General features: G+C 30.2%; 1 protein-coding gene across 1 annotated transcript; it reads left to right on the forward strand.

Moving 5' to 3' along the window:
* The first annotated feature begins 205 nt into the window (after nucleotides 1–205).
* Nucleotides 206–27,067, forward strand: LOC121123027 (uncharacterized). The gene is made up of 4 exons (XM_040718103.2): nucleotides 206–358; nucleotides 10,757–10,982; nucleotides 14,149–14,269; nucleotides 26,331–27,067. The coding sequence occupies exons 2-4, from the start codon at nucleotides 10,765–10,767 to the stop codon at nucleotides 26,373–26,375; spliced, it is 384 nt and encodes a 127-aa protein (XP_040574037.1). The 5' UTR covers nucleotides 206–358; nucleotides 10,757–10,764; the 3' UTR covers nucleotides 26,376–27,067.

Genomic DNA, 27,067 nt, shown 5'->3' on the forward strand with positions numbered 1-27,067 from the left:
GCGGCATTTGTACTATATAACATATAATTCATTATGAATGACGTAATGAAATACCAAGAACACTCTAATTCTGCATTGTACCCATAAACGTAATATTTTATTCGATTGTTCTTTTACTTATAATTTTTTTCTCTCCGTCTTCTCTTATGATGTGTGCGTATCTATGGGTTTAAGAAAAAGGAAGAAAAAAACTTTCATGAAAAGTAAATGTGTGAGGGATGCTCGCCCTCGGAGACACCGATCTACATACTAGAACCATTTCACCCGAAAGATACTCTCTCTCTATATATATAATTATTTAGACAATATAATACTTCATAACGATTCGAGAAATCCTTCACATCGCATATCATATAGGGTAATTATAAACTTTTATATTAGAATATTCCTTGGAGTACTCCTTCATTATATTGACACAAAATCCCTTTATATTTTAATAATAATTAATTATTGTTTGTCAATGTGTTTTTATAAATAAAAATATGTATTTACTTTTAAAGAGATAAAACTTTGTTTCAAGCATAGTAAGAATGAATAGATGACTAATTTTTGATCCTTTCAATCTATTTAAAGAATAATACATCCTTTGCCATACTTTTTGATTATTTTTTAAAATAACAAATTCTCGCTAAAAACATAGACAAAAGAGGGGGACATAAAAATGAAAATCCTCACAATCATTTGCATTTCAAACCATTTTCCTACAAAAAGTAATATTTTCTCATGGAATTTGAATATGTACATATATTAGTAGAATCATATTTGAATTATTGCTGTATCCATAGTAGCTTTTCCTCTTTTCCTTTTGCATCGATATACGACCAAATCAACATATATATATATCAGTGTTGAGACTCGGTCCGAGATCGGATTTTCCTTTTCTATATACAAAAAAAAAAAAAAAAGATTTGATATAAAAACGTCAGTTTTTCAGAGTAATTTTTTTAAAAGAACATGACGTGATCTAATTGAGTAAAAGTGAGGAACAACATCGGATTCCTTCTTGTCTACGTCAATAGTAGATTCGGAGTGGGATTCGTTTTTATTTCGTTCATTTCATAGCTGCTCCCAACTAATTTAATAAAACGCCATGACAGCTCAGCTGCTTCTCTCCTAAACATTATATGAAACTGGTCCAGATCATAATTGGACCGAATTAGTTATAGTCATAATCAAAGGCGTCGTCGCTGGCTTTCATCATTTAACACATTTACAAAATGATAATCACCATTAATTTAAATGTTTTATAAATAATGGGTGAAGTAAAAAGTTATGAGAATTTTTTCGCTTTATTTTGACATGAAAATTAACACAGTTAGGATTATCCGATTTAGGTGGTTCCGAACGGGTGTCTGGTAAATCTTCAGTTCCTGGGCAATTGAATAAGTGCTCACATCTAATTCTACAATTTCTATTATTTTGTCAACATTTATGACATCCATATTACCAGAATGGAATCGTTGGAACCACCGCTTTGCTGCTGCCTTCGATGCTATATTGTGTAAATAAAACGCTTTTTTTTATCCGTCAAACTCCGCCTTTTCACCTTGGTTGTAGTAATACTGTAGAATGTATCTTTTTTTTACTTCCATTTTGGAACGCTGTACCACATAATTGGCTTCACCAAACACAAAACTCTAAATGTATTTTTTTAAAGTTTACGCTAAATTTAAGCATAAATTTAGTGAGTTGTTATTTTATACAATGTATTAATCGTGAGACATCCAGCAAAAAAAATAGTCAGGACTTTTTACTTAACCTAACAAATGATAAGAAAAAGTGAGGGGGGGGAAGGCTTCAGAAACTTTTAGGGGCCAAGTTACCTCCAAGAAGATAGTGACGCCACTGGTTATAAAAATAACAGTCTCAGAACGAAAGCCACTATTGTGACATACGTATAATGTTGTTCTTTGGTATGGAAATCCAAGACCGCTATAATTTTAAGTTTATATTCCTCTCGACTTTTTTTTAGAAATCAAATTTGAAGGGGAAAAAATTATATCTAACTAACTTTATGCAGGATAAAAAAAAATATTATAACAAAAAATTTCAATCTTGACCAAAATATCGGGCAATTCGATTTAGAAAATTCCCTTAAGACTGAATTCCAAAAGATTTGTAAAGCTATTGAATCTTTATTAGTAGTGAAAGTTTCTTATAGATCCTTTAATATTCTTATTACTTTGATTAATTGTACAAATCAGTGGCTATAAATTACAAGAAGTGGCTGTTTTAAAAGATTCAATTGTTTTTTTTTTAGCAATGTTACATTATCTTAATAAAAAATCAAATATTTTAAGCGTCCTAGTTTCGTGTTACACCCTTCCCCCTGACAAAAGTTTTGTCTCCAAAATTGTGTAAAAGAAGGCGTTTTTTATCCAAAAAAATTTCTACTGTATTTTTTTTACACTAGAAATAACAAATTGTCATGTCTTTTCGGTCATTTAAGAAAAAAAATGTATATATTTTTTTAAATTTTCCTTTAATTGGTTAGATGGAGTTGCACTTATTAAGTATAAATAAACATCATAGTATAACAATTACTCCAACTAACATAGAAATCTTGTGTGAAGTCCATTTAGATAAAGCTTATTTCTTTTTCTAGAAATCACCTGGGCGTGAACTTACGCACAATGAGTTTAAGAGAATAATTTCTTCTAAGCACGATGTCCATGAACTTCGGGGAATCAATAAAAGAAATATTTTCTCAAAAAAAAAAGGTTTATAAAAGAAAATCATTCAAAAAATATGGTTCTGAAAAAATATTTTGTCAAAAGTGCTCCAAAAGTATTCCCTCCACAACCAAAAATCCTATAAAGGTCACTAACGATAATCGAATAATTTTGAATCAATCAGTTTTTAATATTGTCGAGTTGACTTTTTTAGAAAACATTATATTTTGATGATCTTTTATTATTTTGGAAAAATATTTTTTATATATATCTGGGGATTGCATCGAATATATTTAGAAATGGCAGTATTCAAACAATCTTTACTTGATTAACTCACTAGTCTTGCGCAAAATGGATTATATCTATAGCCATATGTTATGTAGAACATTATTGAAATGTTCTTGTAATTTATTAAAAATTCATCAAACGATGTTATTTCTCATTTTGTTTATTTCAAATATTGATAAGTCAATAGATATTTCACGATACAACCACGATAAACCTTTAAACCATTACTCGTTTTATTATATCTTTTATTAATAATCAAGTAATGGAACTCGGCATTTTTGAAAAGTGTTCCTTTGGGTAATATACCAATTTTTCCCCTATATTTTAGATCAATTTGCTTGCTTCTGTTGTGTAAAAGCCTCTATAATTTTTCTTTGGATATATTCTAGGTATATGTAACCATTTTGTAAAAGTATCATATGGGGATGAAAAAACGGAGAAATTCTTTTTCATTTTTATTAAAATCCATCAGTACTTAATATTGTTTTGTTTTCTTCTTGAGCAATCTATAACCCCTTACTTTAATTATTATCAAAAAAGCAACATCCAGCTACATAAATCACTCAACACAGCACCTTCAATAATTATATTATTGATGTGATCAAAAAAGTGTATTTATTAAAAGCATTTCTATCTCATAAATATTAATACAATTTTTCTTAAATTAAGATAATTTATGATACTTTTTTGATCTATAAATTTCATAGAGTGTCTTATATTGTACATATGTAGCCCATGCATATCAGCAATTAATCTTGTCTCTCTAATCCGATGATGATTTTGATAAATGAAAGGCTTACATCTACATACAACTCCCTTGTTTTAAATACAAAATATTTCTAATTTATTGCCAGTTCTATTTTGGATCATGACAAGGGTATTTATTTACTCTACTCATTACTAATGAATGAAAGAGGTGGCTTAAATAACCTTTCTTGCATATTATGTAAGACGAAAATAGATCCTTGGATATCATTCCATTAGATAGGGTTCACTGGTTACGGAAAATGTATGGGTAACTTGAAATTGTTATTAAATCTATGATGATCCAAGCCTTCTCTTTTTTGTAAATATGCAAATTTTACATTGAGGGGAAATAGTAAACATGTAAAAATTATTTGGATTATATTTTTAAGAGTAATTTTGGAATGAGGATTAATTAACTGGCTCTTGGATGAAAAAAAAAAAAAGTATGTACTTTTTAAACATCCTTAAAAAATCGATTGTATTTTAATTAGTGTTGTGTCAGTCCATTCCAGTCTTAGAACAGGTCTTATCGGTCCTTAGGAGTGTTAGTTCTTTGGAATGGTCCCAGGACTCTCAGTCCTTGTTACCGATCCTTAAATGTCGGCCCTTTGATTTTTTTTCAAAATATGTTGATGGTACATTTAGTTATATATCATTTGAGATATGAATTAAGAGCATTTTACATATTCTGCAAAAAAAACCCCGCTCTTTTCATTAGGTATAATGCCATTTAATCGGATCATAATATTTTTTTTTACTTAGTTATATAATACGTATTTATTATAAAACGGAATAATAATAAAAAAGAACCGAAAAACACCCTTTAGGACGTCACGAGAATCGATTTTACCTTCTTTAAGGAGCAACAAGATGGACCGTACTACAATGCAGTCCTTGGTCCTAAATAAGACTGTTAGAACACTAATTTTGATAACTCATAGCAACTATTTTGTTTTTGATACTTTTTAGGTCTAATAACCTGAAACGAATTAAAGTTGATTTAATATTAACCGTATGTCTGCTTAATGAATTCCAAATTATAATACATTTATTAATACCCTGGGCTCCTTGAAAAAAAGTCAACTTAACAAAATTCGATTGTATTTTGATCACTCATTAGAAACACATTGCTTTTTTTTTTACAGGGATTGAGGCCATGGCAAATTCACTTTTCAAACATACTATTTTTTTTTAAATTCCTGGTTATATAATAGGTAGGAACGAACATTGTTTAATATCATCTACAACATTTTTATTGATAAATTCATTATCAATTTACAAGTTGATTTGTGTACATTCCTGTTCATGTAAGCTTCGTTTCGAATTATGTTAGGAATTTGAATCAGTTTGTGCTTGTTTCAATTGGATCCTATTTATAAACTAGAGTCAGTTCCTTACATTGCTCAGAGTCGGCTAATACAGTGGTTCTCTAATGGGAGTAGGTTTGCCCCTTGGGGTACTTGAGATTTTGAAATAATATTTAAAAAGTGGTTCATAACTTAGGGGTGTCTGTAGAAGGTAGAATGGAATGGCTATAGCCCACCCCCACCCCTCCATTAAGGAATTTTTGTTTTTTACTAGACATAATAAATAAATAACTTAATTTTTTGAAAATAGCTAAAGATTTTTGAAATTTTTTGTGAATAGCTGAAGATTTTTGAAATTTTTTGTGAATAGCTACAGATTTTTAATTTTCTTGTGATTAGCTAAAGATTTTTGAAATTTTTTGTGAATAGCTAAAGAATTTTGAAATTATTTCCTAAAAATTTAATTTTTTTATAATAGCTGTAGATTTTAGAAAAAAATATTCGAAAAAATTTAATATTTTATAGTTTTTTTCCAAAAAATATTAACTTTTGGATTTCTATTCAAAAAAATATTTTTTCTATTCAAAAAATATTAACTTTTGGATTTCTATTCAAAAAATTTAAAATTTAAAAAAAAATTCATAGGTTCATTTTGATTTAATAATACAAAAGATAACCCCTAAAGAAATACTTAGTGTTACTTTCCTTTTTTCATGAGTACACTCGCACGTAACTACTCAATACTTATATGAATTTAAATGACGTATTTTCTCGTCAAGAATGAAAGAAAAAGAAGAGTTTGAGGGGAATTTTTTTTTTTGATGTGATGACTGATTTGTACTTTAGCCTCTACAGCGCTCACTAACAAAAGCAAACAAAAACATTAATGCAACTTCTTATTTCTTAGATAAAAATATGTTTATGATATACTTCTGGCATTGCAGCCTTTGACTGTTTTTCAGACATACAGATAAACTTTGCTTTACTCATAAGATAAGTGTGAGTGTTTCATCAAAATATCTTCATATACTTTCCATACTTTAAAAGGTCAAAAAAAAGTAGGTGTAAGTTTGGCAAATACTCATTTTATTTGAATACTTGTTTTTAAATTTTTTTAGGGACTTAGTATTAAATTATTTTTAGTTTAATAATATAAAAAAATTATTTGTTCATCCACTTTTTGAGTCGTTTTGTTTTTTAAACATAATTTTCATATTCATTAACCTATTCATGAGAGTGCTCCTTTGTTCTGGAATAGGGTTCCTACCCCCGGACAAACTACTCCCCATAATTTATAAAATAAATGATAGAGGGCCAAAGTTATAAATGAATGTTATGGTTGTTTGGAGCGATTGTAGAGGAATGAAACTTTCCAGTTCGAATCGGACAATAATGGGTTCTATAAATCATCAAAATTTTGATACTAAAATATAAATACTTAGCCTGATTGTTTCGCCATAGGCATGACATATGATACAATAAATATTTCGAATAATTCCTAATCTAATTTCCTTAATCTCATGACAAACAAATTGGCAGAAATTGAGTTTCAGTAGGGTATTTATACGTGGATCTAGGAATCGATGTTTGTCGTAGTTGTAATTTTTTTCTCAACACCACATGGTACTTTAAGCAATTATTCCATTTCGTTACATCTAATTCCCACGAAGTAATAATTAGGACTGATGAGTTATTTACTCTCGGAGTCGGTTTAGAACACAAAAAATATGTATCTTTATCTATGATTTGGAGTTGCAAATATTAAAATACCTCCAGATTTAGAGCCGCTATCTCTAAATATTATAAATCCAACCTCAAGAAACTATTTAGACCATACGCTAGAAATTAAATACAAATTTTCAGTCCCTAAGATAATTAATCAACATAAACAGTCTTATTAAAAATAAAAAAAAACATCTAATAATCTGTTATTCTTTATTTATTGTTTGTAATAATATTTTTTGATCTTGGCATTGAATCCCTACATTTGAGTTATGCGACTCCAAATCCATCTGACTAATTTGACTTAATGAATTAATCAAATTAGTATTGAAATATCAATTGAAGAATAACATTTCATATTAATTAGTTATTTGAAAGAAACTTATTACATAATTATTTTGTACAAACACAAACTGAAGTTGATACTTTATTTTGGAAGGACAAATTCATCAGATTAAATAATCAATTCAATAATTTAGTTCAGTAAAAATAATATTTCACCCTGAATACAGAAATGAAATGCACATTTATTTGCATCAATATTATAAATACAATTATAGTATTAAATTTAAGAATTTTTGGATTTAGACACATGCAATGAATTCAAGATACATTTGACAATTTATTTACTCTTCTATTTGCTCCAGGATCACTATGTCTTTATCGTTTTCTAATTTCTTGCACATTAAAAGAAGGACTTTTTAATCATGAAATTAGACGTTTTCTGATTCAATCAGTTTAAAAATCCTCGTATAATTTTACTTCACACATAGCACTTGAAAACAATGTCCATTGTATATATTCATGGTGAAGAGCAAAATTCGCAAATTTTAACTTATTGGTATAAAAGACATTAGAATGAATCAATTCCTCAATTTTCTTTTGTTGTCTACATTATCGTCTTTCTACCTTTTAAATAAGCTATGACGCTATGATTTCCATCAACAATCTTAACTTTATTTGACCTCTCAATATACATAAGCAGTGAAATTGGAACCTTCTTATGATTTAAATAAGGGTAAAAAGTATCTTCTTGATCTAAAAACAACCTTAATTGGATATGTGACAAATTATTGAGTTGATTGGAGGAGTGAAACGCGTCTATTACTTCATTGAATAATTCCAATGATGTACTGTGTTTGCTTCAGAAGATGCCCAATTCGTATTTCACCTTTAGCAAGATTAAGAAGTATGTTTTGGGAACAAATATTAATGGAACTACATATTCCATTGTCTTTGTAACTTCTACAATTCCAATAAAGGCTATTAACTTCTTTTTTTTTTGTTTCAAAATTAGTGCAAAATAGTTTTTAGTGATTTTTTTCGCGAATTTCGATTTTAAAATTTAATTACTTTAATTCAAGACAACCTTCAATTTATGTTCAACAACCTCCCTACTTTAAAAAATAGCTGAACCGACCTATTTTTTTCTGAGTTACCTTATTTACTGGAAAGGTTGACCGTATCAACAGGTTACACTATCCATATATTCGTGCAGTTGTAATATTTTTATTTTGTAACACTTGTCTACAGTTTTCGTTTTGTATATAGTTCAATTTTGCATTGGCTATGGATGTTATTTTTTTAAATTATTTATTACATTATTAAAGGTATTTATATATCTCAGAATACAATAATGTCCAAGGCAATTAATATATTCAGCTTTGTGTAACAGTATAATATTAAATATACACATTATTGGCTAATATTTTGCATAGGGCGCCAAATAGATTCGGATTGACCCTATTCAATTCCATGATTGATCACAATACCATATAAATTAAATTTAAATACAAGAAGCAGGAATAGGGAGAAGCGTCAAACGTTATCCATTCGCCCTTTTTTGATTTTTCAACTGGCTTTGCCTGAGTCCCACAAATGAGTAACTTAATCTAACTAACTCGTATTAAACATATTCGTATATGCACAATTCGTATATAACATTTTCGTATAAAAACAATTTCCTATAAAACCATTTCGTATAGATTTATGAGGAAACGGGGCATCATAGACTTTTTGAATTGTCATTTTGTACCCCGAATGTTGGGCCTGTTTTCAAGTATCACCTGGTCCCAAAATAGGATGCATTTTACCACCACTTGAAGAAACAACCCAAATGTTGGGTGTGTTTTGGTTATCGACAGGTCCCCAAAACGAGATGCAACCCATCGCCGATACTTATGTAACTACTAAGAGCCCCTCACAAACCCACAATTGTACCCCGAATGCTGGGGGTTTTTTCAATTTTTATTGGCTAAAAATTATAATCTGCTATTTGTTCGAAGAAAATAAACGTCAAAATGAACGCGGTTCATATTTTTTCCCCGTTCATTTTTTTTGTTTTCCGTTCGTCGTTCATTCGTTCAAAAAATGAACGGAAAGAGTGAACACTGTTCGTTTTTCCGTTCAATATCCAAGCCTGATATCATTCAACATAAACCAAAACCAGAGTCATGGATTGCTTGGAGTGCCATCTTCAGATACAATAAGTCACTCAAACTTATTTTTATGACCTTGATGATCAAAATTAAAAGCATTTAGTACTTGAACACTGTCCCAGAAAAAGTTTGTAGTTATGGTCCAATTCCCATTTCGGGTAAAATACTTATACCTATCAACAAGATGGTTTTGCCTCTCACACATTTAATATGACAAATATTGCAAGACTCACCTCTCTAGCTTTTGGAGATGCAATTTTCGGATTATATCTAGTCTGGATTTTTAATCCGATCCATTTTGTATGACAGGAACTACAATAAGGCATCCAAATTTGGATGCACTGAAAACCTTCTTAATGAAGAAATGGAGAAACATTTCCATTGAAGTGACCTGTTCCTCCTGCGATGCCTTCTTTAACAGACTCAAGGCTGTAATTTCTGCAAAAATAGACCCAAAAAAACACACATTTTCGATTATCTTTTTGTCACTGATTGATAAGATACTTAGTAGTATTGATACAAAAATTGGAATTTTAAATTATATAAAATAAAAAAGTGATATATGCCTATTCATTTTTCAATATTTAGGGTTCCCCTTGTATATTAAGGTCCATTAATTCTAATTAAGATTTTAAAATAAGTAAATAACTATTAACTTATTCGATGATAACATCTGCATTTACTAGAATAAATTGAAATTATTATATTATTCAGCAAAATTTATGTAATGGAATACCCACCAGCTAAAATTCACATTTAAGCTGTAAAACACAAAAATGACCATTAAATTATTCAACAGAAGTAGGTTTGGCCTTTAAATAATCTTTTAAACCAAAGACTAAACCTCATTTGACAACTTAAAAAGACAACCCATCAAAAAAGTTCGATTTTGATTGTTTTTTTAGATTAACTTTAATTTTTCTATGGAATATTTAATAAATAAGAAAAAAAGAAGGGTTTTTGAAAAGTTCAGAAATTAAATATAAATAAGTTGACTAGAATACTTACATCTAATCAATCAATACTTATCAAATACGTTGCATTTGAAACATATGTAAATTGTGATTGATCTTCTTGTGGCTTCTAAAGAAATCGACTTAATTAACGAGAAAAGGTTTTTTTCTTTATTTTAAGCTATATAATATAAAGGAATTGAATAAAATGTGAAAAAATATGCTTATTCATTTTACTCAATTTTAGTATAATTAGAGATATTTTATAGGAAGTATATGTATTCCAGATAACATAATTCACACTTACTTTATTTTTTGAATGCTGAAATGTTTTTTATCAATTGTTATTAGTATTTCCTTCAATTTTTATCTATATGTAACGTTATTTCACCTAGAAAGATGACTTTCTAGGTGAAATTATACTCTAAAAATGTAATTTTAAAAAAAAAGACATTGAAGTCCAAAACCTACAGCAATTGTAAATTTCAATGGTCATTATCTCGTTTTGTGGCTTAATTAAAAATGCTAAATGTGGATGTTAGCCGGCAGGCACAAATCCTGTTGCACAGTGTTATTTATTGAAAGGTCACATGGATCATGTATATCTTATATTTCCTTTATCTTTTTAGACAAAGCCATGGACTTATTCAAGAACATTCAAATGCTTCCTCGTCTCACACTATTTTGTCTCTTCAGTTTATGCATCATTGGTGGTGTCATTTCAACACCAGGGGTTGAATCAGATTTATCGAAAATCCTATTGAAAAGATCTGTCAATTTTACACCTTCCTGGGGTAAAAGAAGTGATCCTAATGAGAAACGACAGTTATTGAGCCCGAGTCTCAAAACCGCCGGGTATATTTACATAAATATCTTCTTCTTTTTTTTTTTTTTGTAATTAATTACTGAATGAAATTATAAAGGGTTGGACTCTTGAGAATTGAAAGAAGTAAAGTTTTTTTTTGTTTATATTTTGTTTCGACAAGTGAAGACATTCAAAATATATTTTCAAAACAAAAAGTGTTGACGTTTCTAAGCTTAAAATATAATAGGAGAAAAACTATTTGAGTTCTTAGGCTTAATTAAACTAAAAATAATTATATGCTTTACGTATATTCTTTTTTAATTCTTATTCAACCACTGAAAAGTTTGTTTTTTTAACTATCACATTTATAATATCAATTAATTAATAAAAACTGGTTTACCGTGAGAGGGATCTATCGCAAGGCTATTAAATTTGAATTTAATTTCGACTCTTTTTTTTTTTAAAGAAAATATTTTCAGTTATAATTTTTACACTACAATTCTTTCCTTTTTTTATTTTTTTTATTTTTTTTTGCTTTATTCAATTTGTTAAATTTGGGAGAGGGACATTTTGGGCCTTACAACAAATCTCAGGGGGCAAGTTTTCTCCCGTTCGCCTCCCTACAGCACTCACGGATTCATGAAATGCGAGGCTCTTTTTCTTTTTGGTTTTAATATTTTAACAGAATACTTTGGGTTTTTGATATAAAATACATTTTGAAGAAATTTTTTTAAAGAGATTTTAATTTTTTTTTTTTGAAGAAAAAAAATTATGTGAATAAAATTTCTTAAATAAAATTAAATAACGTTAATTTTCTTACAAATATCAACAAAGCGTACTTCCATTTTGTAAAATCAATCTAAATTTACCCAATGTCTGCCCATAAAACCGACGCAAATGGTAACAGTAATTTAATCTTACAATTATAAAAAAAAAACATAAATGAAAATACATATTGAGAGAAATTAATTTAAAAAGAGTCTCATGAAATTAACAATTTGTCAAGAATTTGATTTATTATTAGTTAATTTTAAATAACGAAATTTTCTCTCTTCGGAAAGAAAAATTCCAAACTGGACCCGGAGGACTTAAAGAAAACCCCCTAGGTCAATCCCTTCAAGTCCTCGAGGGTTCATGCAAGAGATTTTGGGTTTCAGACCAGCCTGTACAGAGAGTTATCAAAAAAGTGGGTGAAAAGAGCCTTGTGAGAGTGGAGAGACTTCTTTTGAGATCAGCGTTGAAAGAAACCCATCTCCTCGATTACAAGACTCTTTTGAATGAGTCTTTATAAGTTATTTTGAACATTTTTTTGACACTTTCGACACCCCTACAGCACTGATGTCAATCTCCTCGACTACACCTTTTGGGTGCATGTCGAGCGGAAGGCCTGCAGTGTCTGTCATCCAAACACCGAGGTCCGCAAAGCCACTGTCAGCCAGCACTGGGACGTCATGACAGAGAACTACATCTGCAGTGGGTGAAGAGGTCTTCCACTCTCGCCTGGAAGGCTACATGGAAGACCATCATTGCTCCTATGGGTGGCTACATTAATTATTAAGAGAGCTCAGGCATACGTTATTAATTTTGTTGAAATTCAATTGTTAATTAATAAATTACATCTTGTTGAAGTTTCAAATTCAAAGTATTCAAATCTCAGTATATTGAAGTCTATTGACGTCATTTTGTTTCCCTATTTTCCCCCTAATTGAGTCATATATCCTTTTTCTTATACAGGTGTGCGCAGCTAAAACTGAACACTCATTTAAATTTTATGGCTTGAGGGCTTGACGAGGGGTTCTCTTGTAGACCTTAAGGCCAAGATCTTTCTTAACTAGCCGGTCCATGGTCTTTCTGCTGACGGCGATCTTGCCTCTCTTGTCCTCGACAGACTTTTTTAAGGCAGCAACCATTTCGCCCGACCTTCGAGGCCTTGATTTAGATCTTGTGGTCACCTAAGGAGTCCCTTTGGCTACCACGCTGTAAACAGTGGTACGGCTGCAGTTCAGAACCTTGGCAATTTTAGTGGGAGTTTTTCCCCGGATTTTGCTGGAATTTTGTTTATAAATAGTCAAGACCCTTGCCTCGAAGTATAAACTGGTTTCAACTCAATAAAGTCACGAATATGTGCATGGTGTAAAATTTAAAGGAGTGTTCAGTTTTAGACGCGCACACCTCTATATACATACATTATACACTTACAGTTCTTATTACATAATAAACGATATCCCCATTAAGTAATGAGTTTTTTCTGTAAAGTTTTTAAAATTAAAATTTTTATCAAAAATAATTGTTAAAATTTGGAAGAAAAAAATGTGAGGAAAACCAATCTTTTTTTATTTTTTATGATCTAGTGATTGTATATATGTGTGACTAAATTCATGAAGTTTTTGAGCCAAAATATTATTACACCGTTCAAATCAAGAATTCTAAAACTCGTGTATCAAATATGATAGGTCTTGAGTTATGGATATGTTGTTATTTAACCAATTTTAAGAATTCAAGTATAAAATATCAACTAAAAAATGGTCATTTCTACAATTTAATTTATTTTGGCTCATCTTTAAGGATGGTTATAGTCCATGCAGAGTACTTTGAAATCAAGTTTTTATTCACAAACATGTTTTTTTCTTATACACGTCCGATAGATGTGGAAACTCAACTTTTGGAAATTTTAAATTGAACTATATAGTATCAATTAAAAATATTTATCTTAATTTTTAATCAATATTTTGCATTAGTTTGTTAATAGCTATTTACACAAGCAATACAAAAGTGTGTATTTATATGTAAGCTTCATTAATCTCTAAGTAATTATTTGTAACAAATGTATCACTCTATATGTATACTATTACATGATCAATAATGATCTGAGTAGAGAAGAAAAAAACAGATCCCTTTATAACTTCCAGAAATCATGTTTCATACACCTCAAAAAAAATATATTTATATGAATCGATATACATATAAAAGTTATGAAGAATACGTCATTAGTGTGACATAATATAATTTACACCTTCGTGTGAGCGTCAATATTATGGCAAATTAATTTCATTTTCATTTGTACGTCTTTGTCCAAATATACATACATATCTAACTTTAAGTATATTTTGAGAAAAGTTAATTAAGATCTAAGATACAATTAGCATGCAATCCCCCCTCTCTTTTTTTTTTTTTTTTTTTTTGTTTACCTTTTTCTCATTTTATTACTCTCTTCAGATCCTTTGAGGATTTTTTGAATGCACAATTGGATACTCAGGATAGTAATCGGGGAAGAGATGAAATTTCGTGTGAAGAGAAGCACATCTACCAACTGGAGAATCTTTTACAAATGATGAAGGTGAGATATATTCTTAAACGTGTATAAAATATGCCCTAGACAGCGGGAGCGGCTTTTTCTAGTTGACAACATTATAGTATAAAGTAATTACTTGTACGTCTACGCATGAAAGACCGGGCGTAACAATGATAATTAACTCGGGATTTATAACTGGTAGTATTTGTTAGACTCAAAGTAGACGTGAGTGGATCGAAAAGATCCAAACATGTATACAATAAATGTATACCCGTATATACAGGGGTGATCTTATCTAATGGTACAAATTACTATTTTTTCTATTTTTTAAGATTAAAATTTAAACAAGATGTTTTGTGAGGTTATTTATATCACAAAATCCTCTGAAAATAGTGTTCGGCAAAACGTTTAATCAATATGTGATCCCTCAGTTTTAATAATTGTCTCAATACGAGGCCTAAGTCCCTTGCTGACCTTGACTATGTAGTCAAACTCGATCATTGTCCCTTTCATTTGATAGATGCCTCTAGAGACTGGGCACTCCTGTGAGGAATAGCACTCACCCTCTCCTCCAGACGTGCCCAGATAGAGTAGTCCAAGGAGTTCGCTTATAGAGATGTTGAGGTCTTTAAAGTTTGAAAAGTTGTCTCTCCGGACGGCCTGAATCTTAGGGGTGCAATGGCACGGAGATCCGTCTAGAGTGAAAAAAAGGGGTTCCGAAATTTTCTTATACAGAAGTTTGATGGGAACATTGAGCTTTTCCTTCTTCTACACAAAAATGGGAAAAACCATTAGCCCGCCCTTGATGCAGCATTGGATCAATCATCCCCTACATTACAAAATCCAGAGAAGTATATTGACCAAAAGGGGCAAAATTGGAGAGACATAATTCCTGAAATATTTTGGAATAATGGGTGGGCACCCCATCTTGTTGGAAGCAGATATAGGTGTCCTTATAGGTATATGTATTCTTCTTGGATCCTTAAAAGTACTTTGCTCTTTAAGTGCCGATTTTTTTGTCCTTATTGTTTTTTACACCATCGGGTATACGGAAAAAAGGTTAATTTCTTCCCAATTGATGCAACTACATCCTACGCCATGATTGAGGCTAATTTTTGGGTTCATAATCCCAATAGAGATACTGGAGAGATTCCTTGCCAAGATTATTTCATTTTAGGAGTTGTTGTTTTTTTCTGTTTCAAAAAAGTTCTCATTAGCGAATATCACAATAACATCAGGATATGTTGCATATCAATCAAGGAAGTGTTCCGGTCTGACCTTTCTCTTGACCTTAATGGCCTCAGAGGGAAGTACTTCTAAGGCTTTATATCAAGGCTCTCTTTGATTACTGTTATGACCGTACTTTTGAACATCTGGTACTATTGAGCCATTTGATTCGGGAATCGAGCGGAATTCCCCATGATCTTGGCCACTATAGCCTTAGTCAGCCTTTGGGTCAGACGTTTTGGTTTTCTTCCTTGGCCAGGACTTCATGAAGTTTTTCCAGTCTCCTCAAAAATTGTATTAGTCTGCCAAATTAAGGCCCGCCTCACATTGAAGGACTTGATGATGCTCTTGCTAGAGGAGCCATTTTCTAACATTTCGATGTTATTGTTATAGGTTTGATTGAATGAAATTTTATGTATTGAAACAAAATTGCTGCAAAAATGTTTATTTTTTTATTCTTGCAACATCAAAAAATTACTCGTAATAGATTTAGAGTGCATTAAAAACTAAGTGTTTCACTATTTTAGAACAACCCTGTAATGTAATTTTTTAGTAATATTTTTTCAGTTTCTTTTTGAAGGTAGAGGTTTTGAGTGGAGAGAATGATAATTGTTTACTAAACAGGGCTGTTGCAACCATGAGGGAGGATAAAATGTATCCCCACTATTAACTTGCGGATTAAGCAACATTTTCTCGCTCCAATACGTTGAAGCAGCACTGAATGAATATAGGTTGCAGGAATAATGAATCTTCCTCTCCACTCTGAAATTTGTTGCAACAGGTCTTCTAGATATCTGTTCAAAAAGAAATGTGACGTCATTCCTTGAACATACTCTTTTTGTCAGGTAAAGTCAATGGCTCAGTTATGCAAAGTATATATATTTCATTCTCAATGATATGCACTTTATGGAATTAATCATATTATTACAAAACTATCTACATATCAATAGCAAGGATAGACTAAATCCCTCGAGTCCTTGACAAAACAAATTAATTTTGTACATGCACAAACACATCCCAAAGAACGTTTTAGGCACAAAATTATTTTGTATATTTTATGCAACCATAATTTAATTTCCTTCAAACGAACATTAAAGTAACACATTTATATACCTACGTTCTAAGCATTTAAAATGTGCAGTCTTTCTTATATTTTAAATAATAGCTTATGAATTGCATAAATATGAGTAAAAATTTACTTTCAAATCCATGTTCAAAGCTTTCATAGCTTATAAATAGCAACAAGCCTTTTCATAGATTATTATAAATTGTAGGTAGAAAGAGAGTTCCCTCATCAGTTTTTCAGTAATTGTTTTTTTTTAAGTACTCAATTAGGGATTTATATCCATGATGAATCATCTTTATTCATCAATAGGTAGAAAATGTTTTCATAGCTTCATCAATTCCGGATTATCCCATACATAAATACACTGCATTAAATTGATTTGTATTGGTGTTGCTAAATGTTTTAAGTTAAATTATAGTAAAACTCTTTATTTTTGCATCTTTGAACACAAACAGTACAAAATCCTGATGAATTGCAACAAAACTTTATGTTGGGATGGCATTTTGGTAGACGGTGGAAGTCATACTTATAGTTAGGCTTGAAATCCTAAACATGTATTAGATTACAAGATTTTTTCTAATAGTTGTTGCTGGATACCTGAACAGCCTTTTTTATATTATTTTCTAAATCCTCTGATCATTATTCTTACATTATTAGGGAGATAACATCTAAGTATAAAGTGTAACCACGACTCAATTTATTTTCCTTTTCTTATATACACTTACAGTTGTTAATGTTTAATTATTATTTATATACATTTTTGTGGTAATTATCGAGTTTTTTAAGCATAATTTTTGTCTAAAATTTGTAATTAAAACAATGTGAGGAAAACCCATATTTCAGAATTTTGCAGTTTTGTAGTTTAAAAATGTTAGACACAATATATTAAGGCCCCTTTTTTACTTTGACATATAGTAAGAAAAAGGATTCATTTGGGAAAAGGAAAAATGCCGTCTTTATTCCAGATATATAGTGGGAGGAAAGAATATGAATTACTGTGTCCCATTAAGGAATTAACTTTCTATATTTAAAATAACAGTAGTGGAGAAAAATTTATAATTATATTCATATGTATAATCATACTCGTAAATATTTATTTTAGTATGTTTTTTTTGTTTTTATATTACACCAGAGATAGGCGAGAATTCTTCTTTCAGAGCAAGATGTTAACCCTACACCGATCTATTGAAGAATGAACAAAAAACAAATTTTTTTTCTTTTTTAATCATAAAATTGTGTATTTCCTCTTCTAAAATGTATTCCATAAGTCAAGGGGCAACCCAAATATATGATGAGCAATATTTGTTTAAATAAATTTGTCAAAGTAGATAATTTTTTGTCCGCTAGGGCAGTGGAGTATACTTGAATCTTACTCTAATACTACCCAATCTCCTTGAATTAATCCTTTTAATGGAATTAACAAGAGAAATTCTACAAAAAGAAGAAAAAATTGTATAGACCGTCACGAAAGAAAATGATTAAATGATGTCATCTGTTGTTTCTCAAACGTGACATCTTGCAGGGAAAAAAGTATATGCACAGCCCAGGAAATATCTTTAAGTTAACAAACGGTTTTCCCCAGTTGGTGTATTGCTTTGGATCGAAAGGTTTCTCAAATTTTTACAGCCTGACAAAATAACCTATCACATAACATGGTATTTTATTAATGTTATTTATTATAAAGAACTAGTTGTAAATTTGGCGAAAGATTATTTTCGCTGCACAAAAAATTCACCCAATTTATTTGTTTACTATATGTTCACGTTTTACAGTCGCAATGGAGCCTATTTCAAAAGTACAGGGGGCTTTAACTTCTTGTAAATCATACGAAATTATGTCTCATTATTTTTCAGATTTCTATTTTTGAAGACTTTCTTGAACTTGTTAGATTTTTTTTTTAAATTAAGCACAATTATTTAAAAACTTTCACTTCCTTTACCCTTTGATCATCATACTTCTTTTCTTTAATCATTATTTTCTTCAGATAATACCGTTATTTGATTAAAATCATTTTATGCACGAGAGTAAAGACAAAATATTCTCGATAAATTTCTTGAGAATTAACAAAAACTATTAGGATACAGATGGTTTTTGAAGTAAAATATGACATGAATATATGAATTTTTATATTATTAGAAAGGGGAAAAAATATTAACTTTGATATTTTTGGAAAGATTTTAAAATGATTATTTTTGCAAAATATAGTGTTTCCGTAAGAAAATTTCCTTACGGACATCTAATCTATTCATATATTTGAGATTCATTTTGGGTACCAAGCTTCTTTAGATGGATTTAAGTAAAAGTTATTATTCAATTTCATTGAATTAGATGGTCCGATACTGCAGTATCTTTATTTTATCTTACAGCCTTTCTACTAAAAAAAAAGAAGAAAAATTACCAGTTCAGTTGTAATTAGACAATTCAATTCTATTAAGGAAGCTTGATAAATCTTTATTTTTGTATGCCTATTTTTTTAGAAAAGCCAAATTTGACGAATAATTTTTAGAAAAGACAAATTTAACGAATAACCTTTTTTTTAATGTAAATTGTTAATTTCAAAACAGATAAAAAACGTTGTCCTTTTGACAAATTTGACAACAATATTTTGGTCATATAGGGAGTTAGCATCCCCTCTCCACACACACACATAATAGTCACAGTCCAGACCAATTATTCCCACATGTGAAATTATCAATCATTTAATAGTAGAGCATTACTCCTAGCTTAACAAGAGATAATTCGAGTTCAAACTAATCAATCATTAAAACACAATTAAAAGGAAAATACGTAGAAAGTAGGCAACTACAAAAAATATGTAGAAAGTAGACAACTGACAAAAAAATATGATGTAAATTTATATTAGTTGGCTATTGCTGTGTTCCGAAAAGGAATCATTTTCTGGACTATGTCATAATATATGCAAATTTCATTAAACCATCTTTTTCTTTTTTTTAAGTCTATGTACAAATGGTCTATTTATGACTGCTTTTAAGTGAGAAAAATAAAATTTATAATACTTTTTATTGCTGATATTTGAAAAAGACAAAAACTCACTTGTACAAAGAGATGATTGATGAATTTACCAAGAACAATACATAGCGCTACAGGATTTAATTAAGCTCAGGTCTGCGTAAGATTTCGATTTGGTAATATAAAACCAGTCTAAAACAGTTGTAATTTTGATTAATTCGGTCTAACTTTGGTTTGGACCGGTCTTGCAGTAAAAATCAGTCTTTATCAGGTCCTACGTCATTTTTTTAGCAATAAAAAGTTAACTTTTGTTTAATAAAGAAAATTTCTGATTTAAGATCTGAAATTCTGTCAGTGAAAATTTCGCTGAATTCTGGTCCAGAAAAGATCACGTCAGACTTAACAGGGAAAAAATTAGACTTAGTTACTCACTCATAATATAGGTTGAGTAGTTGGTTCGTTTTTTAGGGGCATTGTGTGTTTTTTTGTTTTTTTTTTTGAGAGGGTTAAAGTTTTATTAATTTTAACAATTGTTTTACGTATAGCCATAAAAAAACTTATTTATGATATTTAATTTTGCATTCCCTCTTAATTTTTTTATATTATTCCATAATGTTTGTTAATAATGCAAACTCATGAAAAAACAAACTTTTTTAGATAAAATTCATATGTATTTTTGTGTGTAATTTGAATTATCTTAGTCAATTACCTAAATTACGTTTCTTAATTTATTTTAAGAATTTTTTTTTCTTTTTTCCTTGCTATAATATGTATTTTTACAACTCACATATTTTTTAGACTTTTCCACTTTAAATACTGGTGCTATTATTAAGTTATCCTTAATAAAGTGATCCCCAAAGAAGAAATAAACTGCTTCCCCATTCAACTTACATACATAAATTCTTAATTATGTTTGAAATAACTATAAGAACAATAAAACCCTACAAGATATGAATCCAACAAGACACAAAGCAAAATTCGAGTACAATAAGATTTATGATCATATTTTTAACATTCTTCTTAAGAAGGTCGTTATTCATATTAGGGACTTGATTTCTCCATCTACCTAAACCCTATTTACAATAATTCTTCATTATATTATTCTAATACCGGGTTATAAAATATGTAGATGTACTTATGTACAGGGCGAGGGCTCAAAAATTAGAATCCTCTCGGGGCCTTTTAGCCTCAGTTCTAAAAGTCTGACAATTTTGTATTTGGCGCCATTCAAAAGAAAATATAATAACTAAAATTTGATGATTGTCTTGTGATCTCCTCCTTGCAAAAAGATCTTCACAGTGGACGCTCTTCTGATCAGGAAAAATGATAGCTCTTGGCTGAATCAAGAACTCAGGTTAAGGGAGCCTTCATGACCAAACATCCAGTTCAGGTCATGGTTCTTGGCATCGTGGCGTCCGATAGCAGCAAGATTCCTCCCTAAATCTTCAAGACCAACGACAAAGTCAACACAGACGCCTAATAAATGGTCTTCAGGTACTCTTGCCATGGTTGAAGAACATGTTCCCGAGCACAACTATGTGTTTACCCAAGACGGCGCCATAGCACACACGTCCAAGAAGGTGCAGTATTTCTGCAGGGAGAACATGGATGCCCTCTGGCCGGTAGACTTCTTGCATCCATCCTCACCCGACATGAACCCCCTGGATTTTGATATTTGGTGTGTCTTGGAGGACAACACAAATAAAACTTTTCACCCGAATGTGGATGTCCTGAAGGCAGTGATCACGGAGAAGTGGAACAACTTGTCTTCGGACTTCATCAAGGCCAGCTGTCCTTCTTTCCGTCCTCGTATTGAAGCCATCATTCAGAATGGAAGGGTACATAATGAATTAAAAGTGTATAAAATTGTTAAATTACCAACTTTTGCTTCAAAAGTTTGCCATAAAAATGGCAGAAAATAAAAATATGTGGGAGTGAAAACGGCTTTAAAATTTTTCTAATTTTTGAGTCTTTAACTTGTTATAATACATTCAAGTTACTATCAAGCAGCTTACTTAGTGCAGGTGACCTCTTAAACCAGGTTTGGTATTTTAGAAAAATTAAAAATATTAATAAAATAATTAACATCAGTCATTGGTAGAGTTGACATTTTTTTTAGGGAAAAAGAGCTTGTGGAAAGGGGGAGCAAAAATATGGTAATATATTTTGTACCATGGTTATAAAATATAATTATAAAACTATATTTATGTAATTTATTATGCATTTTTAAATCAATTTACACAAAAGATATGCGATAATTCTAGTTTTAGAGGGAGAAGTTAACAACACGACTACCCATTCAAAATCAACAAAAAAGAAGAGTGAACAACTGCGACAACCATTTTTCTTTTTCTAATTTATACACTAAAGTTGACATTTTTGTTATGAAAAAATTATGACATAGGAAAGGAAGGGATTTGTGTAAAGAAAAAATTACGTATATTGATATGAAAGAAAAAAAGGTTGATACGTGTGCTCTTTTATATATATATATATATATAATTTAATAAGTTGTGTGTGTATTAACATCTCACACTAAAAGAAGAATTATTGTCTCTTTCTAAAATATATAACATATTAATTTAAAACTAAATATACCATTTTTTTTTTAATGTAAAAGGTTCTCCTCTTTATAGATGTAATTCATTTTATTCCTTCAAAATCATTAATAATGTAGCTAATATTAACAAGGTTCTTAATTCAGTAGGATCATATGCCTTTCTCCTGCCTTCTCCTTGCACGTTTAGAGAAAAAACCATCTCTAGTCATAGGATTTCATTCTTTCTCAGATATAGAATACGGGGGAAAACATACATTTATGTGCAACATATAGATTTACATAATATGAAAATCATGTATGTTAAAAAAAACGAAAATTCATGTGCTTACACTGACAATTTGAAGAATCTTTGGGAGAAGCTGTATTGACTCTGTCTATACACTCATGTTTTATAATTCACTGGTCAATAAGTAGAGGTTGACAGAATATAAAATTTGACAATCGCGCTCATTTGTAATTGCAAACTTTTTTTTTTTTAAAGACAGATCTTTGAAGAAATAAAAATAATTACTGCGCATGAAAAACGAAAAGTAATTTTGGGGATTTGTTGAGGCATATAATACTAGAAATCTGTAAATGAAGGCTCCAGCACACCCACTACAAATCGTGTAGAAGAACGGAAAAATTACATAACATAAGTTCATAAGTCATTTGTCAACTATTTGTCAAAAAAACACATTTATTAAATTCAATTATTTAAATGTATACCTATATCTAAAAAGAGGCCTGTGATAGCCATGATATTGGAATTAAGTAATTGCATTAAGACTTTAATCTATGAATTTCAAAGCTTGATTTTTTTAATATAGGTATATGTTTTTTTCTATTTAAAAGTAATACATACTTTTTTTCCATAAAAATATGACAAATGGCCTTTTGAACAAATGTTATACAATTCTGGCAAATTACCAGTTCTTCTATCCCATTTATTGCGGCTCGCTTGAGCCTTTGCTTACAGGTTTTCAATAGTATATGGTTGAGGAGTTATAAGTTTAAGTCCATGATAGACTCGGATTAGAAGTTAGAATTGAGGATCGACATCGCTCTAACTCCTTTCTATATCATTGCAAAATACTGTGTGGGGGTTGTTCTTATTTTCTTAATCTTGTAGCTAATTGAGGCTAATTTAATTAAACGTCATAACAGCTAAGCTGCTTTTCTCTCAAATATTCTTCGAATTGTTTTGGTGACCTAACTAATTTTTGGTTTCTTTTTTAAACAAACCGGTGTTTCATATTATTTTAATCTCTGTCTATAAGGCTATAGACGGTTACTCCAATTTTTTTTTTTTTTTTTTTGTACTCAACAGTCCTTTGAAGTTTTTTAAGTCACTCTTACATCAGGTAATTGGTAGACCAGAATTGACTGTATACATGAACAAAATAATCTCGAGCAAAAATAAAGAAAAAAAATTCCCCAATTCCTAGATATGGACCGAACCACACTATATATGTACCCGTAGTTACAATTGCCCCTTTTTAGGAAAATTTATGAGCAACACTGAGTTTTTCTTCTGTTATATTAAGACTTGTGTTGTTCAGTAAACTGGCCCCATGGGGGTATGCACTTTTTGTTTATAGCTTTAGTCGAACAAGTATGGAAAAATAATACCAAAATAAATATAAGTGTGTTGGATACCTATTTTTTTGCTAAATTTGTTTACTAGTAAAATATTATACTTTATATTAAGCAAGAGTTATTCCATAAAAACTATTTTTCTGTGTAAATTAGTTCTTTGGGAAGCAATATTCCTTTAATAACGGAGTCAGTTTTTCATTGTTTTTCCCTTAACTGAAATCATTTGAATGACTGATTATTCCATTTTTTCCTTGAACCTAGTCATGTTTGGTATCAAATTAAAGCTCTTAATATGACCAACATAAATAGGAAGATAGTATGCAGGAATATCAAAATGTACTATCCTATGTTATAGCTCCAAGTGCATATACCGGGTAGGAAATTTGCAACTTAAATACACAGTCGTGTTAAAAAATTTCAAAAGTTGTGTGAAAGTCCTTAGCATAGAAGGTCTGAGTAATTTTCGCTGCGTGAGCCATGGGCACCATCTTGCTGAAAGATGATGTTGCCATCGGGGAAATTGCTTGGACCCAGGGGAGCAGGTTGGCCTTAAAAACGTAGATCTAATGGCTACTATGAGCCTTTAACCCTCCAGTAACCAAACATGGTAGTAACAATTCCGTTGGAGGCAACAATGATTTTCTTAAACAAGAGAATGTGGGCACCGTACTGTCCGGATATCAATGCACATCGAACTTTGAAGCCATGAAGGTCTCTGTTGACAAGGAGTGGGCTGCCATGGACCCAAATTTCATTTTCCATACTTGCAACTCTTTTTGCAAGATGTACATCGCCATCAATGAGGCCAATGGCGGCCAAATAGAATAACTAAATTGGACAATGTCTATTTATAAGAAAAAAATTAACACAGATTTTTTTTTTGAAATGTGTAATTAAAGAATGGCAGGTAACAATGTTTTAAATAGATATTAGGGTCATATATAAAATAAAATTAGGTAATAGGGAGATACAAAGTTTATAAACAGTAAGGTATAAGTCCTTTTACGAGTATGTGTTGATCCTATTTGGCATTCAATACTTTACTATTTTCTTAATGTCTACGAAGAAAAAAACTTGATCGTGGAATGGTGGACATCAATAATGTTGACGTTACGTAAAAATGATCCATTAGCATATTAATTGTAAGTTGAGCAGTGATATGAAATTAATAGCGAATATGAAAAGTAAATAATAACATCCTTCTATAATTAGAAAGGCCTCCAACTAAAATTATGAATATTATTTTACACACACTGGGATGCGGTTTTTAATTAAGTCTTTAGTAAATAATGTATTTATATTTCCTGCATATTAAGTAAGTATGTAAAAACAGAGCATTTAACTATTTGTCGAATAATTTAGTCATTACCTATTGCATGCATGTTTGATAGAAAAACATATCATTTTACATGTGTTGTTTTGATGTATAAGAAGATCCTTATCACTCATTACAAAAACATTATATATCACATCATTACCTGTATTGTATCTCGAAACCTTTACCTGAAATAAATTGGAATTCGCCCAATCCACGTTCAGAACTTTGATTAGGGGGAAGTGAAGCAAACTCACCGAGTTTGCTAATAACAAAATACATTGTAAATTTATGTGTTAGTGACGTAAGATCGTGATATATTGATGCAAGTTTAAATTAGAATTCTTAAATGGTACGAAACCGGTACAAGACCGTCTTTTATATTAAGCTGACACTATCTGAATATCTGTATATAATTTATTAATAACAAGAGGAGAGGGTGTCATCGAGAGTCGGACAGGAAACTTTTAAACTTTTGGATAACCTTTTTTTTTATTTATAAAAAAACATAATTTTTGTGGGAAAGACACTTATTTAATTAAATATACACAATGTTTGACACCAACTGCTGTCGTTTGTGCAAAGTAATAAAAGTTTTATTTAAATTACATCAAATTTTACGACTGATATCCTATTTGGTTCGACTGACATATGGGGTATCTCAATGTTCAAAGTTCTTACTCCCCCCTTGTTGGAAGCGACTTGATTCCAACCACCACTTCAAATTTGTTGGCCTTCAATATTGCCAGTAGTAGGTTTTTTTTTTCTTTTCTTTTCTGTCAATACATTGTTTTGAGTGGTCCCAGCTAGCCACTCCTAAGTTGTTTTTTTCTTTTCTTTAATTGAAGTTTTCATTTTATAGGCATTAATTACATAAAAAATAAAGAAAGAAAGAAGGATCACGTATAAAAAATAACATAGATAAACATTTTAGCTTATAATTATCCCTCTCCAAAAAAAACCTACCTCATCATTATACATATATTACAGATCAAAAACAACTAAATAAAATCCCTCAACATACAAAATTCGTAACGCACATACAAACATTTAACAAAAACCAAAACAAGAGCAAATATGCATAAAATATTCGAGCAATTTTGCTCGATTGAGTCGATATCACTCTCCACCTACTCCAAAAATATATTATTTGCTTTGTAAATTTATCTCCTTAATATTAAAAAGTTGCAATAATTAAACTTCAACTATCTGCTGTTGATGTCTCCAATTTCGAGATAGACAGAGAAAGTATGACGTTCGGTCAATGTACCCGAACTTACCCCTCCTAAAACCCCCCATTGTCAATACGTAATAAAAAAGTAATTTTAATAGATCAAAATGAATTATAGATAATTAAAATGACTGATGTTGTTATAAATTTTATTTGCAGATGGAAGCTGGAGCATATCACAGATGTACTTCAAAATTATATTGATTTAAGAAAAAGATATAGGCTGCAAGAATTAAGAAAAAAGAAGATAAAGTAAGAAATATCTAAGAGGCTACCTTTTTATAGTTATATTTATATTATATATTTTTGGTTTATTTGTCATATTTCTTAACGTTTTTCTTTTTAATTTTATATCTCTAACCTAAACTGCAATTTACAATGGAGTTTTTAGTGTAATCATAGATCATTTATCTCTATGTTTCTGTTTTAATTCTCTCTTTCTTGACTTTCTAAAATACATACATGTTTTATGGTACCCTTAGAGAGCTTGTCAAGGACTCAGAAAAAAAGTAAAAACTGTCTGAACCCAAGTGTTTTTTAAATGTTCTTTAACCAATTGTTTTTTTTTTTTGCTCTTTTTTTTCTTCATTTTTTTTTTTTTTTTTTTTTTGAAAGATTAAGGAATACAAATTATAATTAATTAAAAAGCTGGCAAGTGAAAAACAAAAAAAGAAAATGATTATCATTCAAAATTAAAAAATCCGCAATTATGTATATTTTTTTTTAATTACGGCCCTAAATACCCACCTTATTTTATTGTAGTCCTTACATTGTTTGCCATTGTAGAAAATAAATATTGATAGAAATGAAAATCTTTCTTAGGTTTTTTCACATCTTCTGTTTGCTTGTTTGTTTGTTTGAATTAATATGACTTAATAAAGGCTTGTTTATTTGGA

This window comes from Lepeophtheirus salmonis, chromosome 8 (assembly GCF_016086655.4).
Source record: "Lepeophtheirus salmonis chromosome 8, UVic_Lsal_1.4, whole genome shotgun sequence".
Lineage (NCBI taxonomy): Eukaryota > Metazoa > Arthropoda > Copepoda > Siphonostomatoida > Caligidae > Lepeophtheirus > Lepeophtheirus salmonis.

Bases quoted from the DNA above. Each gene is read 5' to 3' on its own strand.
- LOC121123027 (XM_040718103.2), top strand. From the start codon at position 10,765: ATGGACTTATTCAAGAACATTCAAATGCTTCCTCGTCTCACACTATTT. The intron at 10,983-14,148 runs GTATATTTACAT...TACTCTCTTCAG, and splicing joins CCGAGTCTCAAAACCGCCGG to ATCCTTTGAGGATTTTTTGA. The intron at 14,270-26,330 runs GTGAGATATATT...TTTTATTTGCAG, and splicing joins ATCTTTTACAAATGATGAAG to ATGGAAGCTGGAGCATATCA.